Here is an 18145-nt window from a genome sequence, read left to right as displayed (position 1 = left end):
CACCATAATGCAGAATCAGTGGGAACCCTGAGCTTGTCACTTGTCACCAGATGCAGCTTGTTACTTGCCACCGTCGCCTGCCACCAGATGCAGCGTCACGTGCCACTCATAGTCTGCTACCAGATGCAGTGTGTCACTTGCCACCCATAGTCTGCCTCAAGATGCAACGTATCACTTTCCACAGTCGCCTGCCACCAGATGAGGCATGTCATTTGTCACCGTCGCCTCCTGCCAGATGCAGTGTGCCACTTGCCATCCATAGCCTGCTGCCAGATGCAGTGTGCCATTTACCACTCATAGCCTGCCACCAGATGCAGTGTTCCACATGCCACCCATAGCCTGCCACCAGATTCAGTTTGCCACTTGGCACCTGCAGCCTGCCACCAGATACAGTGTGGCACTTGACATCCTCAGCCTGCCACCAGATACAGTGTGCCACTTGCCACCCGCAGCCTGCCACCAGATACAGTGTGCCACTTGCCACCCATAGCCTGCTGTCAGATGCAGTGTGCCACTTGCTACCCTTAGACTGCTGCCAGATGCAGTGTGCCACATGCCACCCACAGCCTGCCACAAGATACAGTGTGCCACTTGTCACCCGCAGCCTTCCACCAGATACAATGTGCCACTTGCCACCCGCAGCCTGCCACTTCCTCCAGGACTCTGCCCAGACGGGTAGAAGGGACCTGGTCTGCATAGTCTAACAAATCCCTGGAGCCCCCACCCCTCCTGAGCCGGGATGGTGTGACCATGTGTGAATGCCCAGGGGTATTGATCAGACCAAGGTCTATGGGGGGGGGGGGGGGTTGTGTGTACAAGCCTTTGGACTCACACTGGCGTGCTGCAGTTTGGCCACACTGCTTGTGTATCTGCAGTTTAAGCTGCCGTCCTATTGATATATAGTAGTAAATAGGTATAAAAGAAAAAGGTATGGCGGTACCTCGTGTATACACCTTTATCTGTCAACATTTGTGATAAACTCATATAAAACAAAAAAGTTCTTCACAAAGGAAAAAGTCCAAATGCCGTGATTCAAAGAAAATGGCAAATATTATCCTTCAAATGGTGCTCCACCATAAATTGTGCATAAGAAATGCAAACTCACCAGAACCTTAAATTAAAAAAGCCTTGTGAGAATAATGGATTTCTCTCAACCAACAGCGTAAGTGGAAACAATCCCTTTATCTTTGAGAATCAAGCAATATAGCGCAGGAAAAACATTTGAACAATCATAGCTCAATATGTTTAGTGCCAGTGTATACAAGCAGATATGTAACGCAGTGCGCACTTACAATGAGATAGCACCGACATGTACAGCTTAGGATAGATGTGCACCCTGTCCTACCAGCTGCGGCATGCGTTTCAAAACACAAAGGTTAGGAACCAGCAAATCTAGATATGACGTCAGTGGAGAGCGGACATGCAGTCTCTATGCATTTCGTGTTGCACGCGTCATCAGGAAGCTTGCAGGTTTTTTCCGCATTTTCTGACAGTGAGTCAAAGATGCAGCATGCAGGAATTTTGGTGTGCTTTCAGAAAATGCAGAAAAAACATGCAACCTAACAGAAATCAATAGGACGGCGGGTAAAATGCAGGAAAACTGCAAATACATCAGCAATGGGCCAAAACATAGCAATTTATTGTGAACCCACTTAAAAGGGACCAATACTACAATAGGCTGATCACACAATTTTTAGGCCCCTTTCACACTGGGGCGGTGGGTGCCTCGGCGGTAAAGCGCCGCTTTTACCCCCCCACTAGCGGCTGAGAAAGGGTTAAAACCACTGCAAAGCGCTGCTGCAGCAGAGCTATACCGGCGGTATAGCTGCGCTGCCCCATTGATTTCAATGGGCAGGAGCGGTGTGTACACCGCTCCTTCACTGCCCCAAAGATGCTGCTTGCAGGAGTTTTTCTAACATCCTGCAAGAGCACCACTCCAGTATGAAAGCACTCGGGCTTTCACACTGGAAAGACAGTAGCGGGTCTTTACAGGCTCTATTTTTAGCGATGTAGTGCCTGTAAAGCGCCTCAGTGTGAAAGGGGTCTAAACACTTTGGCTGCAGTTATAATAGCTACTGCTGGAGGAAAAAGTTAAAAAAGAGGGGAGGGGGAGAGAAGGGAGGTAAAAGTCACTGTATTCACACTTGGGTGGTCTCTGCAAGCTTATCACACTCAGATATTGTGTTCACCTTGAATCTGCCGGCTGCCGCCCTCACAGCTCCTTCACTGCACACCTGCAGGACTTCACAGAGGGTGAGGGGTGGGAGAAGGCAGGGCAGACCCAGCCTCTCTCCTCTCCCATTTGTGCAGGGGGAACTGTGCACTGTGACACTAATAATCACACTGAGCCAACATAGGTGCAGCCAGACACCCCTACAGTTACACACATCTTTTCCTGTCCTACGGACATTTATGGACAGGACGGGCCATGTATGCTGCCTGGGCGGGCCGATTTTAAGGTAGGGGCCTGAAGCTGCAGCTCCAGTAGCACCTATGTTAATCCGGCCCTGGCTAAAAGGAGGGGTCTGTTCTGTTTTCTCTAAATCTAGGCTGATGTTATCTTTACTAGGATTAGTGTTTCTGACCCTGACAGTTTTCCCCACTAAATGTTTCCACCTCTTCAGCAATTCTGCATTAGAAATCCCACCTATCTCATCTTTAGGTACTCCTGCCTTTATTAGGTCCACCCACGTTTGTTTCCTAGAGATAACTAGCCTGGTTTTCTCTTCACTTCCTGTCTTCTCTACCATATTCCTTTTCTTCTCTGTTCTTTTCTGCTTGTTTTCTTCCTGTCTGGCCTTGACCTTATCTACTGCCCTGACAGGTTTTGTTTTAGTCTCCTCTAGCTCCCCCAACTGGCTTAAAAGGGTAGAATCTTGCTGTTTAATCCCAGGCCTCCTAGCAAGGACAGTAAAGGAGCCCTGAGATTAAATGGCACAGACTTCATTAGCTTAGAGTGCAGAGTAGACATAAAGGTTTCCATATCTGGACCCATCCATTCTATTTAATCCGGTTATACAACCCATATCACGTAACCTGGAAATACTGTCTGCTATTGTTCTCCAGGAGTAAGTAATTTCCAGGTCACTAGGACTAGCGTATACTCGGACTATTCCATCTCTCACGAGGTCTAAAAATAAAAAATTCACAGTAAACTCTCTGGCTTCTCGCATGGCCTGATGCAATTGCAGATCATGGGTTAACACTCCCATAGCCACTGCTTCCCTGCCTGAAAAAACAACACTGTCTGCCCCTTCATCCCACAAATGTAGGAGCCAACTTAATAGGGATTCCCTGGATCTCTGTTTGTATTGTTTTGCCAGCTCATGGAGTTCAATTTGTGTAAACTTCCATACTTCTTAAAGTTCAACATCTCTGGGGTTGCGATAATGCACCTCCCCATCTGCTATATCCTTTCTATTATGTTGCCTTTTCCTATGTTTAGTAATGAGAGGTCTGGCACACTTTTTCTTTTTCATTGGATGTTCATCATCAGAAACATCAAACTTTATGTCCTCATCTTCACTATCATTTGACGAGAGCACATCCTCACAATCCTAGTTTTGGGATGTGACAATGGCATGTACCCTAGCTTTACTAACAGGTTTACGGCCCAACAGGTTTACGGCCCGTCTTTTTCTTAAGGCAAGAATTGATTTGGGCTGCACACCACTCTTTCAAATCATCAGCCTGACTAGCAGTTGAACGAACACACTCCGAAGCAACTGCTAGCTGGTCTTTTAATGCCTTAATTTCTGCCTCTGCCTTCTCTCTCCTTTGTGATTCAGTATAGAGAGCATATAGAAAGTATCAACGCACCGTGGACACTGTCTTCTTCTCTGCTTTACTTAAATCCAACCATTTAAGGCTAAAATCTACAAAATGATCTGAGACTTTATCACCAGTCTTATTCAAAGGAGAAGCATACTTTGCAAATTCTTTAGCAAGAGGCTCCCACTCGTTGTCTCTGGCCCAGATAGGTAAGCTGCACACTCCCTTATGGACACCAGAAACCTCTGCAGCTTTGCTTTTACCGCTTACGCAGCAATTTTACCTAGCACAAGCAACACAACAGACTACAGAAAAACAGGTTTGCTTCAGTTGAACGCGCAATTGTTTTGGATGAGCCCCCAATTGTTTTGCTTGCGTCTATCTAGCAAGGTTACTTTGAAGTATAAGCAAGGAAGCTGAGACCTCTGCAGTGTGTAAATGTGCTTTTACTGAACAAAAATTATGTGCATGCAAAACCATTACAATATTAGGAATACAGTACAAGGCTGACAGATATATCAAGCAAGATGCCTAGCAAATAAGCAGAAACTATGGTCTGTAACAGTAGAAATACACTTAAAGAGGAAGTAAACCCTGATGGGTTTTACTTCCTCTTTATTCCCCTGCAAAGTAAAAGCATAATGGGCTACTATGCATTGCATACTAGTCCATCATGTGGCACTTACCTGCAAACAAAGCCCACGATGACCCCGCCTCTATCTTCGCCCCTCTTCCTTCCGGGGGCCGCAGACTCCGGCCCTGTGACTGGCCGGAGCCGCGTGCTACACTCCCACGCATGCATGCGGGAGCCGTCAGTCACGGCACACGCTGGGGAAGAAACGGCACAGAGGGACGTTTCTTCGCTGCGCATGTGCCGATGACATAATTGGTGCACGACAAGGTAAATATCTCCTAAATGACGCATGTTTAGGAGATATTTTCAATACATATAGGTAAGCCATATTATAGGCTTACCTATATGTAAAAATGTCTCAGGGGGGTTTACAACCACTTTTAAATGTTACTTAACTCCAGGTTACTGTATGTTTGTGATCTCCGTTGACAACAAGGACTCAGTTGGCAGTGGCTGGGGAAACAGGCAAATGTATCTTTTTCTTCAATGGCTGGTTACAGACTCTCTTTCTTCTTTGGTCTTAAGGCATGGTGAGTCCTATCCAGCTTATGCCTGATAGCGCTTTTATATGTCAGGTTGTTTACCATAACAACTGACTGTTCCGACTGTCAACAGTTCCCATTGTTTGAGGACAGCCTGTGTACTTGTTACTAAGGCATTAGTTTGATAAACGTCCTCAAACAAACTCAACAGTAACCTGATTTCTGTCTATCCAAACAGACTGCTAGAAAATATAACCAATATAATTAATATCAAACGCAACACGGGTAAATTTGCGTAAAGCCTATACAAAACCTTGAACAGCGCAAGGGACTTTGCATATATATTCGTCTAGTGTTATCAAGTCAGTGTCAGCTACACGTGACCTTTTGGCTAACTTGGACGTTTAAATAAAGCTAGGAATACACATGCAGTTTTTTTTCCGTTCAACTAGCAGGTTGAACAGAACAAAACTGACAGATCCCTGCATGAACACAATGTGTGATGCAGTGATCCCCCCTGCCGCACTATAATATTCTGACAGGGGTACACCCCCTATCACGGCAAAATACACTGATCGGAACTTGCAGCCATTAACTGCAAGCGCTGATCGAATACTGGTTTTCCAGCATGACCATTTGACAGAAGCCAGTCATTAGACCAGCTTCTGTTGACAAAAACAACAGTACATATGGACCGAAAGTTGTCCAGTTTCTGCTGAACCAGCCAATTTTCAATCAGTTTATACCATGGTTAAAGTGATTGTAAGGGTTCGGTTTATTTATTTATTTTTTTTGTTTCTTTTAAATAACAAACATGTCATACTTGCTCTCCTGGGGGGTTACCTTGCGGGCACGCTCCCGAGTCCTGCATTTGCATCCATAGACACGAATGCCCACCCCCCAGCGCTTGCGTCATTGGATTTGATTGACAGCAGCGGGAGCCAATGGCTGTGCTGCTATCAGCCTATCCAATCAAGAACCGGGATCCCGTGGAGAGAGGGAGAGCGCGTCCCCGCCGACAGAAATACGGGGCTCAGGTAAGTAAAATGGAAAGGGCTGGGGGGGGGCGGTTACAGCCAGGTGTTTTTTCACCTTAATGCATAGGATGCATTAAGGTGAAAAAACACGAGGGTTTACAACCCCTTTAAGGCCATAATTAGATGTTTGGAAGAAAAGCAGACGGATCTGGAAAAGCAGGATACAAGTCTACAGTGCACGGCTAAAATAATGGAACGAACGATAATGATAATGGTGGCCATAAGGGGTAAATCATTAGTCCACCAAAGTGATAGTCTGTGTTTTCCAGGTAGAAAGAAAACGACACATCGGTAATGATATCGTCACCATCGTCTTTCAGGAAGGTGAAGAGTCTTCTCCATCATTTAAGCCCTCAATGATCCGCTCTCACTTTACTCGTATCCTTTTATCATGGCTGCTTTCTGGAACTTTGGAGAATTTGTTGATGTGTGAGGGGATAAGAAGTGATAATATTCATTGCTGGAAACAAAATTGCTCCACTTTGTCTCATTAGGTCTCAGCAATCATATCCATGACCAGGGACTCTAATTCGATTTTTACTGAGGTTCAGGTTACTAATATTAAGGTTAATGTAGGCAGCAGCAAAGATTTTTTTGATCTTCTGTGTTTTTCCTTAACAAAGTTTGCAGATATTTTTGCCTTAGTGAGATACAACAAACAGAACGACAGTTACAGGTGAGTGCAATTTGACAGTGGCATACCTAACACATCTGGTGCCCAGGGCCAATCATTTTTTTACACCTCAAAAAATGTATGAAGAAATATAGCAGCACACACAGTGTGCCGTGCCACATTGTAGGTGTAGGCAAATTGTGCAAACAGTGTGAGGGGCTGAAAGGGAAAATTTAAAGAAAACCTGAGCTTACTCCCCCTATACTCAGCACACACATGCCACAGTCCTTTCACCCACAAAATATGCTTTAGTGACAGTGCCACAAGCAAGAGTGTAACAGATACATACAAACAATTTTAATAAAATTGAACTTTTCCATTAGATATCCTTTTATACATGCCTACCTTAAATAAGAAGAGCTTCAGGAGTAATGTACTTAGAGTACAGTAGTCAGGAGTATATGTACAGTAAAGCTTTAGACCATCAACTATGTAGTGCAAAGGCCTGCCTGATTTGGTATATTTTGAATTTCTGTAAAATTTAAAGAAGACTGTACAGAGACTGTATGATCAGATTGTAATGGGTATGGTCAGCTCATAACATTGGGTTTGGGTGGTATTTATCAAAACTGGAGCAAATTCTGGAGTAGCTGTGCATGGTAACCAACTAGTATCTTCAGCTTGTTCAGTTAAACTTTGAAAATGAAAGCTATAGGCTTTAAGGCCACATACCAAATACAATCAAAGTTACCCCCTCTTCCCAGTACAAATCATCCCCCTTCTCCCATGCCCATACCCCCCAAAGTACAGATCTCCCCTAACACGCCTAACCACACGCTTCCCAGTCTACCCCCTCAGTGCCAACTCCCTGCCCCCCCCCAAAAAAAAACAGACCTCTCAGTACAGACTCCCCTACATCACAGACCCCTAAGTACAGATGCCCCCCCCCAACACAAACCCCTCAGAATAGTGGACCCCCTAGAACAAACCCCTCAGTACATACCCCCAGCCATCATGCATCCCTCAGTACAGGCTCAGCTCCCCAGCACAGACCACTCAGTACAGACGGACACCCCCAAAACAGGCCCTTCAGCACAGATGGACCTCCCCTTCCCTAGTACAGAATCATTAGTACAGACACCCCTATACAACTTTGCGCCCCAGTAAAAAATCTTCAGCACAGACACTCCCCACCCCCCTAAGGTATAGAACCCTCAGTACAGCTCTCCCTCTACCCAAACTCAGTCACCAAATGCAGCAGGAACTCAGAATGAAAGGAAGTCCTTCTCTTGGCTCTGTAATATGAGCAGAGAGGGAAGCTGAATTGCTCCCACACTGAACTCCGTCACTGAAGCATCAGATGCAGACTCGCTGGAGATGCTGCAGCTACCTGACATTTCTTTTTTTTGAGTGGCATGGTCCTGATTTGCAGCACTGTGCAACACAAAGAAGAAATGTCAAGAAGCCTCATCACCACCAACCGGTCCACACCCGCTTCAGACTGCACACCCCTTAGTACACCCATGCTGGGAGCTTACATGCCTGTCAGAATTGCCGTTTGCTATATTTGCCTGCTACATAACAGTCATCCAGGGGCGTAATTGTGGTTCTTCATTCTGATACCTGGCAGATTAAAGATATTTTCAGAAGAAAGTGTACCACTGTTTGGGCCTCCACTTCCCTCTCCTCCTGTCTTCACTGACCACCAAGAATTCAGGGATTTTCTTCTAGTAAAATGTAAGTCTACTTTTTTATTCATTGGAAATATTGTAGAAGTCGATCTGCTGTTCAGTAATGATGTCATGCATCCAGAAGACATGACTACATGTTCCCCTACTCATCTTTTTATTGAGGAGAGAAATGCTGGGAGATGGCAGTGGAGGAACTTTGTATGTGTGCACTTGAGATGGTAACTGAAATCTGTTTCATTTTAGGATTTGAGCTGTTTCTTTCCTTTTTATTTCTTCTGTTGAGGTTTTGTACACTTTTCTGCCTCTTTTAGTAATAAATGGTGAGAAGGCAACTCTGGAAACGCCAACCTTCGCTCAGAAGCGACAGAGGACGTTGGACATGCTTATCCGGTCGCTGTATCAGGATCTTATGCCAGATTTACACAAGGTAATCCTAATTTCATGTGTGATGTATCCCATCTTAGGGTAGTCAACATTGCAATCTCCTCAATCATCATCTGTTCTCCGTCAGCTGTCAAATACTCCAGACTCTAGGGATTCTTTAACATAAATCAAAATCTAACTTTGGAGACCATCGGGTATAGTCTGGAATATGGCCTATGGCCTACAAGCACTGGGCTCTGCACTTTGGCGCTTTCCAGAACTAAAATGTACTGTGTTATATAGTTGAGGGGTGTTTCCAGGTCCAGAACCATGGCACAGCCCACGGTGTCACCCTGTCTCTGAAGACTGACTTTTTGAGCTAGACCAAACTGGCTAAAGCACCAATTGCTACCTTTCCATACCAAGAACTTTTTTATCACATCTGTGTGCTCCATACTCTGTTCCACCATTTAGTGTAGAGGAAGTAGTTCTAAGCATACTCCAGCACCACCCACTGCAGAATCTAGATCTGACCTTTCCAACAGTTTGTTTCTGAAGAGACAATGTTTTTTGAGGCACCTCAGTCTCCAGTGGTCACCTCAGAACTATAAGAGGTTATTTCTTAAGCGTTGCTGGATCTCAGGGTTCAGGGGCATCCCTAGACCTGGATAGGCAGAATTGCTCTTCAGTGAAGTTCTTGTAGTGTTGCTCTAGAGATATTTCTCATGAACCAGGGAGGCTATTTTCAGCTATTTCAGCCCTTCTGGTCATTTCGAACTAACCAGTCTGGTACCAGAGTTTCTATTCCTTCTCATTCCTACCCTTCTGGAGGTGCTTCCTTGCACCCTACCACTTCAGTTGTTTGACCCTGTGGGACAAAATTTCAGTGTTAACCTGCTGGTTGTGGAATTCTTGCTAATTCAGGATTCTTAGCCTACCAAGATTAGTTGTCTGACCAGAAACTCTAGTAGACATGGATCTCTCTGCTTAATCCTAGGGGATCAGAGGTATTAAGGCATAGGGACCAGTGGGTTCTGTTTGACTGGCTGTTTGCTTCAGTCACGTTGTGGGGTACCTCACTCATGAAGGTTGATTCTCAGTCCTTCTCTTCCCCATTATCTGCTCCCCCTTCAGGTCAAAGGCTCGGATTCATTAGGTAAAAGATTGCGTTTGTCCATCAAACAGCCCTTGGGCTGCTGGCAGTCCCCAGTTCTGCTTCACTGGGGCATGTGGGAGACTGTTGCTTTGTTGCCCTCCCCTCCATTGTACTGCTTTTGGACCCCATGACAGTCTCTGAATTCCTATGCCCCTCCAATGGATGAGAAATAAGGTAGGATTTTTGTACTTATTGTAAAATCCCTTTTTGGACAGTATCTATATTCCTCTGCCCCTTAATTGACTTCAAGAAAAGCATTTTATGGTGAGTACAAAAATCCTTTTTAAAAAAAACACGTTTTTGAATAATTGTATTTTTGTATAGCACATTCCTGTAACATTTGCAGATCTCTGATAAATATATTTTACTGTCTGCCTTATTGCCTTATGCCTTTATAGGTTCTTTAAGTTTCTCTTGTGCTTAAGGCTGTCTATAGTCATTAGAGTAGTCATTCTAAGCCAGGGTTCTGTGGCACTCTAGGGTTCTTTCTGAGGTTGCTAGAGGTGTCTTGAGTTGTGGCTGATTGACCTCTTATCTGATGGTGCCTGCAGAGTTCCAGGGTCAACACTACTTGGCAAAACGAGCAGCGTGACCCAATTATCATTTTATCTGTCTGTAAGGGTGGCATTCTGACCACTGTATGGATTGCATTCTTCCTATTAACCACCATGTATTAACCACCATGCCATGTAGGGGGCATTTTCTCCACTGATCTCCGATAAATTGGTTTAGTAAGTGTTTTCCAAGACCTGAAAATTATTTTAGGGGTCATCTGGCCAAAAAAGTTTGAGAAAGGCTGCATTAGTAGATGATTAGACACAAAATATAATTAGTGCCTTAGTGCATTTCAGTCTTGCTTATTTTTAACATATCAGTATTCATTTAGCTGGCTATTTGGTGGGCACTCTACCAGTGAAGAGTGTAGTAGAGAGTTCACAAAGTAGCCCCGATTTTAGAATGAGAAAACAGGCATAATTTATGCAGTATGATGTTTATAGAAGACATGTGTTCAGCCTCCAGGGTGTTATCTGCAGGTGATGTAGAAAGGATTTTGCCCAACTAGCTGGAAGAACTGGTTATGGTCCACATCCCTAGTACATAGAGTGAAAAGGGTTCCTCAAAGGGTGGGACGGTAAACGGACCATTTACAGATATTCAAATATAAAAGTACAAATTTATTGAAATATGGATTTCAAATGAGAACAAAGGGATACGAACATATGATAATGAGAGTAGCATGAAACCAGCTACTGGATGGCCTACATTGACTGTCATGAAGACAGGAAGAGTCCAATGCGTTTTAACATGTAAAATGAAAGTCTTCAGGGACAATAGGCCAATGAATTCCAATTATGTATCCTTAATCTATAATTGTAAAATACACACAATCATAAACATGAACAGAATACCGAAAAACTCATACAATGATCATGTATAAACAAAATAATCAAAAACAACAAAAAAAAATAAAGAAGATAAAAATATGTAAGAGCTTGTGTGTATTTTACAATTATAGATTAAGGCTACATAATTGGAATTCAATGGCCTATTTTCCCTGAAGAAGACTTTCATTTTACATGTTGAAACGTGTTGGACTCTTTCTGTCTTCCTGACAGTCAATTTAGGCCATCCAGTAGCTAGTTTCTTGCTACTCTCATTATGTTTTTTTTTAACAAACAGATGTGCTTTATTGATAATTACATGGTACATAATTGCATAAAAAGACAGTAGTTTTCCAATTTCAATTTATATAAGGGTAAGACAGTTAAACCATTAATACGTAAAACTAGTCAGACCTTTGCAAGGACGAAAGAGATCCCAATATCCAGATCAAAACCGAAAAACAGTAAAGAGTATATCATTGCTAGCGAAACGTGCTCATTTACTGAATAAGTTATGTCTATCGCCCAAGAAAACACACCGTATTAAATGATTTCAAGTTAAGGTCCAAGAAAACCAAACTTTTTCAAATTTCCAGTGACAGCCCCTGTTGGAATAGGTCATTTTATATAGAGGTAAGGCTGCATTAACCATAGCTTCCCAGGCAGACACCTGCGGGTTGGCCGAGAATGCCCATTTTAGTAGAATTTCTTTCTTTGCATAGTACAGGAGATACGCTATGAGACGCTTAGAATGATGGGAGCATTGGTTGTCATCGGGATTCCCAATAATGCTAGAGATGGAGTGGGCACCAAGGTGAGTTGTAGTCTTTTTTATTTCAGCAAAAACAGCCTGCCAATATGACACAAGTATGGGGCATTCCCAGAACATATGCATGCAAGAACCTGGATGGAGTTTACAGCAAGGGCAAATAGGATTCCTCTCAGGGAGCATTCTATGTAGTTTCTCAGGGGTATAGTATACCCAAGGAAAATTTTTTACTTGAATCAATTTATCCCTAGAGGAAATAACACGTTTCGGGCCCTGTTCCAAGCTATCTTCCCAGTCCTCCCTGTCCAGGGAGGGGATATCTCTCTTCCAGTAGTCCCATCATTTAACCATCCTAGGTATGTCAGTACATAGAAGGGCGTCATAAAGTAACGATAGTAGCTTATCTAGATCCCCCGGAGTCAGCATCTCCTCAATAGGATCTGCTTTGACAGTAGGAGAAAGAGGGAACTGAGCCCCAACAGCGTGACGCAGCTGGAAGTACCGAAACAGCATCCAGTCTGGCAGATCAAACCTCTGAGACAATTGCGAAAAGCTTAAAAGGGTACATGTAGGCATGATATCCCGAATGGTTCTGACCCCATACCGTGCCCAAAGCTGAGGGTCCTGCATTGTGCGAAGATGAGGGAGTCCAGGGTTACCCCACAAAAGCTGAGCAGGTAACATTTGGCCTGAGATGGAGAAACGCCGCATAGCGGCCTTCCAGATTCTCCACGTGATAAATGCAGGTCCCAGAATGAAACGGTATGCCCGGGGGCCCCTGTAAATTAGGTTTTGGAGGTCCATAAAAGATCCCCAAAAAGCTGCCTCCACTCAAGTGGCAGAATTAGCTCTAGAACCCTGACACACCAGTATACCGACACCAAAATCGCTGCCCGAAAATAAACCCGGAAATTGGGTAAAGCTGACCCCCCATTCTTAAAGGGAGAGACTGTGTAGCCTTAGCTATGTGGGAGGAGGCCCCATTCCATATAAAGGATATTAAACAACTATCTATTTCTCTAAAGAAGGAGGCGGGAACCCAGACCGAGCAATTATGAAATATATAGTTATAGCGTGAGAGAAGCATCATTTTTACCAAGTTTATTTGGCATAGTAGATTCAGTGGAAGCCCCAGCCACGATGAGCAGCATGTCTTTTTAGAGAAGTTAAAAGTGGCTGGAAGTTACGATCAAAGAATTCCGAGATACGTCTAGTCACTTGTACACCTAAATATCTGAATTCCTCAACCCATTGCAATGGGGAGGAGGGAGCCAGATCAATTGGTCTGTCAATCGGAAACAAGATGGATTTGGACCAATTAATCCTTATTCCAAAAAATGAGCCAAACGTATCAAAGATTTCAAGGGCTGCCGAGAGAGACAGACCTGCATCATTCAAATAGAGCAGGGCATCGTCCGCATGTAAGGACAGCTTCTCCTCCAAGTGCCCTACCTTCAAGCTTCTGACCTTGGAGAATTCTCTGATTAAAACAGCCAGGGGTTCCAATCCCAGAGCAAATAAAGAGGGTGACAGTGGGCAGCCCTGCCATGTACCCCTGTGAAGCGAGAACATTTCGGACAGCCAATCATTAGTGCGGATCTGTACCCTCGGCGCCCTGTAAAGCATTGGCAACCAACTAATGTATTTAGAGCCAAAACCATAATGTCTCAAGACTTGCCAGAGATAGACGCACTCCACTGAATCAAATGCCTTTTCTGCGTCTAATGAGGCAATAACCCTGGTACCCTGGTTGTAATGGGGAATGGAGAGATTGAGGAAAAGGCATCTTAAATTTATGTCCGTTCCCTTGCCCGGCATGAAACCCGTCTGATCAACATGAATCAGATCTTCAATTACAGTAGATAGACGGTTTGCCAAGACCTTCGCAAGAATTTTGGCGTAATGTTTAACAGCGATATAGGCCTATAGGAGGCACAGTTCTGAGGGTTCTTGCCGGGTTTGGGAATGAGCACGATAACCGCCTCCTCTATAGACTCAGGGAGTGTGTCAAGGGAAGACAAGTCAGAGAAAAGGGTTGTAAGTTTGGGAGCCACTACTTCTGCAAAATTTGCATAAAACTCTGTAGGAAGCCCATCTGAGCCCAGTGTCTTACCCGCCTGTAACCCCCCACCAATCGCCGCCTTACAAAGAGATATCTGCGTCTAAGCGTTTCCTGCCCCCTTCATCAGTGTTGGAAATACAATGGGATCTAAAAAGGTAACCAGTTCATCCTGTGAGTATGCAACCCTGGACTTATATAGGTTGCTAAAAAACTGCATGAATTTTTTATTTTTAACAAAGATAAACTTTATTCAAAGTCAACATTTGTAAACACACAAAATCTTCCATATCATTCCAAAAATCAACTTCCAAATGGACACATGGACCCTTCATCCAAAGGGGACATCAACATCCTGTAAATATTAGAGATACCCTGTCTATTTATTCCCCCTTGATCGACTAAATGTTGGAGTTGTCTATATCTCCACACATCCCATGGTGATGTACCATACCTTTCTCGCAGCTCCAATAGTGAACACAAAGCGTTCTATTTTAGGACATCTTTAAGCCTCAAATGGTCCGACAGGGTCCATTTTAGATATTGATTGTTATCGTTCCCCAGCAGGAAATAGTTGTTACTTGTCACAGGGGTCAGAGGACTATTATACTGCCATGATATACTTTTAAGTAGTCTATCCCATACTCTTAATGTTTCTATAGTAATTGGGGCCATTTCTCCCGAGAGATATCTATAATGCTTTGGGATCCAGATAATTACATTTCCAATCGTAAGGACCCCCAGGAGTCTATCCAAGAGGACCATATTTTATCAAACTTGCTTGGACAATTCCTGTTAATGTATGCGTGGCAGGTAAATGCCCTCAGTTGGGGGTGTCCCAACCGCCAGACGTCTGTGAAGTTAAAGGCTTCTGCCCATGCCTTCAAACCAGTGGCAGAGCCAGACTCCTGGGATAGTCTGTCCATTCCAGGATCCGGGACCATGTTGAATTCTCCAAACATTAGGATGTTGTCAGTGGCATAGTGCGAGAGTTTAGACACTGACTGATAGAGGAAGGAAACTGAGGCAGGAGGGGGAACATACAATCCTATGATAACCTCCAGATTCATGATATTTGCGTGGATGATGACATATCGACCTCCAGGGTCTACTTCTAGCGCCAATAGGTGAAAGGGTAAAGATTTGCGTATCAATATACTAATGGGGCGGACTTTCCGACTGACTTTTTTTTACGAACGGACTTGCCTACACACGACCGGACTACGGACGGACTTGCCTACACACGACAGGACTTTCCGGCAGACTATGTCCACCGGTCTTCCCGACGGAGTTACGATGGACTTTCCGAATGAACGGACTTGCCCACACATGAACAAGTCCGTTCATTTTGAATGTGACTCGGGTACGATGGGACTAAAGGAAGTCAATCTCGCTGCTTTTATCAGCGAAATTGACACCTTGCGAGCCCCGTCGCGAGGCATACCAGGCCCTTAGGTCTGGTATGGATTTTAAGGGGAACCCCCTACGCCGACAAAACGGCGTGGGGTCCCCCCTAAAATCCATACCAGACCTAAGGCACATCGTCGCCTCCTCCTCGCGTTTGCCGCAACAGGAATATTTATTTTTCCTATTGCAGCGAGCGCAAGATGTAGTACCCTGCCCTTGCTTCGTATCTGGTCAGTCGGACCAGCATACAGACGACCGGGCTTTCCGTTAGGAACTGAGTCCAGGGGAGTTACGACATAAAGATTTGAAGCAGGTTTCAACCGAAACAGTCCGTTGGAAGTCCGATGCAGCCCACACATGGTCGGATTGTCCGCCGAATTCGGTCCGTCGGACCATTCCGGTCGGAAAGTCCACCCGTGTGTACACGGCATTACTCCTCTCGAGAGGTTTGAGTAAGTTGAGTGATATGAGGGGCCCAGCCAGGGTCTCCTAAGACTCAGGAGTCTTCCCCCCCCCCCCCCCCCGTCAGGTGGGTCTCCAGGAGAATACATATATGAGGGGATTGACGCTGCAGAAACTGAAACACCGGTGACTCTTAATCTTGGAGTTCAGGCCCCTGGTGTTTCAGGACACTATTTTACACATAAACATAGGGCTCTATTATCCAATCTGGAGGAGGAGAAGATGTAAATTGAGCAGATTGGCTGCCCATCACACCACTATAGCTTATTACTTTCAAGAGATTCCCTGGATATAGCACCAGACATATATTACAAAAGGTAAACTGACTCATATATGCATAAATTAGAACAAACCAAACAATAACTAAAACAACCCACCCCCCACCCCAACTGGAGGGGGCTCTCCACCCAAAACAGATAAGGGCAACAAGCCCTTATGGGGGTGCAGTGTGCATGAAGGCACCGGAGTCCAGTCCTCTGGAGTACAGTACATGGATCGGGTGTAGGAGTATGGATAATAGAACCGTTGCAGTCTGCCAGCCTAAGCTGGGGGCAATGACTTAAGGTTGCAAATGTAACATTGGTAGTCCTGGGACAACCGTTGTCCAACTAGGGATATCCGCCCCTGCTCCCACTGTAAAGTATAGTGCAGGACTCTTTGAGGTAGGCATACATGCTCCTGTTCCTGCTGAATGTCTGCAGGGCAGCCCAAAGAGGGGTCCAGGGCAGCTTAGGGGGCATGTCTGAGTTCTGCAGAATGTGGTGTAAACCATCCCCCATGGGATCCATCTAAACAGCCCCCTCCCTGAGCACCCCCCTACAGAGCAGTTAGTAAGGCAAACGTGTATCTACTGGGGGAAGCGAGGAGTGCATGAGCACCTTAGAGTGGGGGGCACCCATCATAGCCCTTTCAGGAACCACGTAGGAGCAGAAGACCTGCCCATCAACCCGGTGCATGTGTTACCTCTAAGGTGTAACCATGGTGGTGAGCAGCAACTTACAACAAGCCGTGGAAAACATCCCTATACTACAGGCAGGCATCCAAATCATCCCAGGAGGGCATCCACTGCAGCAATGGAAGGAGAGAGGGGCACCTCAGTGCCTGCGGACCGTCTATCCAGGAAGATGCCTCCTCAGGTGAAGTAAAGAAGCGGGCTGTCTCCCCATCTTCCACCCGTAGTCTTGCTGGGAAAAGCATGCAGTATTTGAGGCCCTTTGCCCACAGTTTGGCGTGCACTGTATCAAATGACTTGTGCTGGCACTGGGTTTCCACAAAATAGTCAGGGAATATCATAAGTTTAGCATTTTCAAACTTCTACTCCTGCAGGTCCCTGGCCTCTCTCTCAGCACCATATCTCTGTCTTTGAAGTGCAACAGCTTGAAAATAAACGTGCGAGGGGGAGAGCCCTGAGGACTACGTGTAGCAGGCAATCGGTGGGCCCTCTCTACTGTAAAGAAGAGGGAGAATAGGGCCCTAGGCAGCAGCTCTTTAAGGAGGTGCTCAGTGAACGCAGTGGGGTCAGTACCCTCTGACCCCTCCGGGAGGCCGACAATTTGCAGGTTGATGCGTCTATTGCGGTTCTCTGCGTCTTCGGCATGACTTTCCAGGGCTTTTACTTTGACATTTAATGTATGGAGGTCCCCGGAGTGCTCTCTAACTGTATCCTCAGTCGCCGATACCCGCTGCTCCACCTCCGCCACCCGGCCGCGAAAGGAGTCCAGATCCCGTGGATGAAATCTACGTTGGTGGTCAATTTTATCCATTAGTGCCGCTTGGCCCATGGCAATAGTCTGCATGGCAGTCGTGAGGTCCCCCGCCGTAGCAAGAGGGGAGTCCGCCGTCTTCGTCTGGGACGCCATGTGGGTGGTAAGGCGGCGTGACCTCTAGTTTTGGCCTTGTCCAGGGGAGCCGCCATTGACTTAGATCGCCGGGGTTTGCCACTGGTCATGGCCCGGAGCCCCCACTGTGCCAGCGGAGCTTTCCCACCACGCACCTGCAGCCTGGGCACCGGAAAAAGGCAGGATGACTGGCCGGATTCTAGGAGGTCTGCTACTGAGTGTCCTCTCCCGTCTCCATCTTGGACACACCCCCTGCATGAATTTTTTATTAATAAGGTCTGTGGCTTCTATGAGGTGTCCATTCATCTCCCTTATACTAGCAATTTGGGTTGTTGGATTTTGACTTTTACCTAGCCAGGCCAACAGACGGCCATTCTTGCCTCCATATTCAAAAACTTTTTGCCGAGTATAAAACAGGGCCTTTTTCGTGTTATCCACTCTCAGTAGAGAAAGCTGTCTCAGGGTACGCTGTCAGGCACGA

At 45.5% G+C, this 18145-nt stretch overlaps 1 protein-coding gene across 3 annotated transcripts in view; it reads left to right on the top strand.

Moving 5' to 3' along the window:
* Positions 1-18145, top strand: part of GARNL3 (GTPase activating Rap/RanGAP domain like 3) — a 418412-nt gene that overhangs the window by 320569 nt on the left and 79698 nt on the right. For all 3 annotated transcript variants that reach the window (XM_073599520.1, XM_073599519.1, XM_073599521.1), the window contains 4 exons: positions 6194-6302; positions 6555-6600; positions 8168-8274; positions 8540-8655. In XM_073599520.1, coding sequence (XP_073455621.1) covers positions 6194-6302; positions 6555-6600; positions 8168-8274; positions 8540-8655 — 378 coding nt within the window. The remainder of the gene's footprint in view (positions 1-6193; positions 6303-6554; positions 6601-8167; positions 8275-8539; positions 8656-18145) is intronic.

The sequence above is a fragment of the Aquarana catesbeiana genome, linkage group LG09 (assembly GCF_042186555.1).
Source record: "Aquarana catesbeiana isolate 2022-GZ linkage group LG09, ASM4218655v1, whole genome shotgun sequence".
NCBI classification, from domain to species: Eukaryota; Metazoa; Chordata; class Amphibia; order Anura; family Ranidae; genus Aquarana; species Aquarana catesbeiana.
Note: the sequence above shows the minus strand (reverse complement) of the source record. Positions and strands in the feature narration are given on the sequence as shown.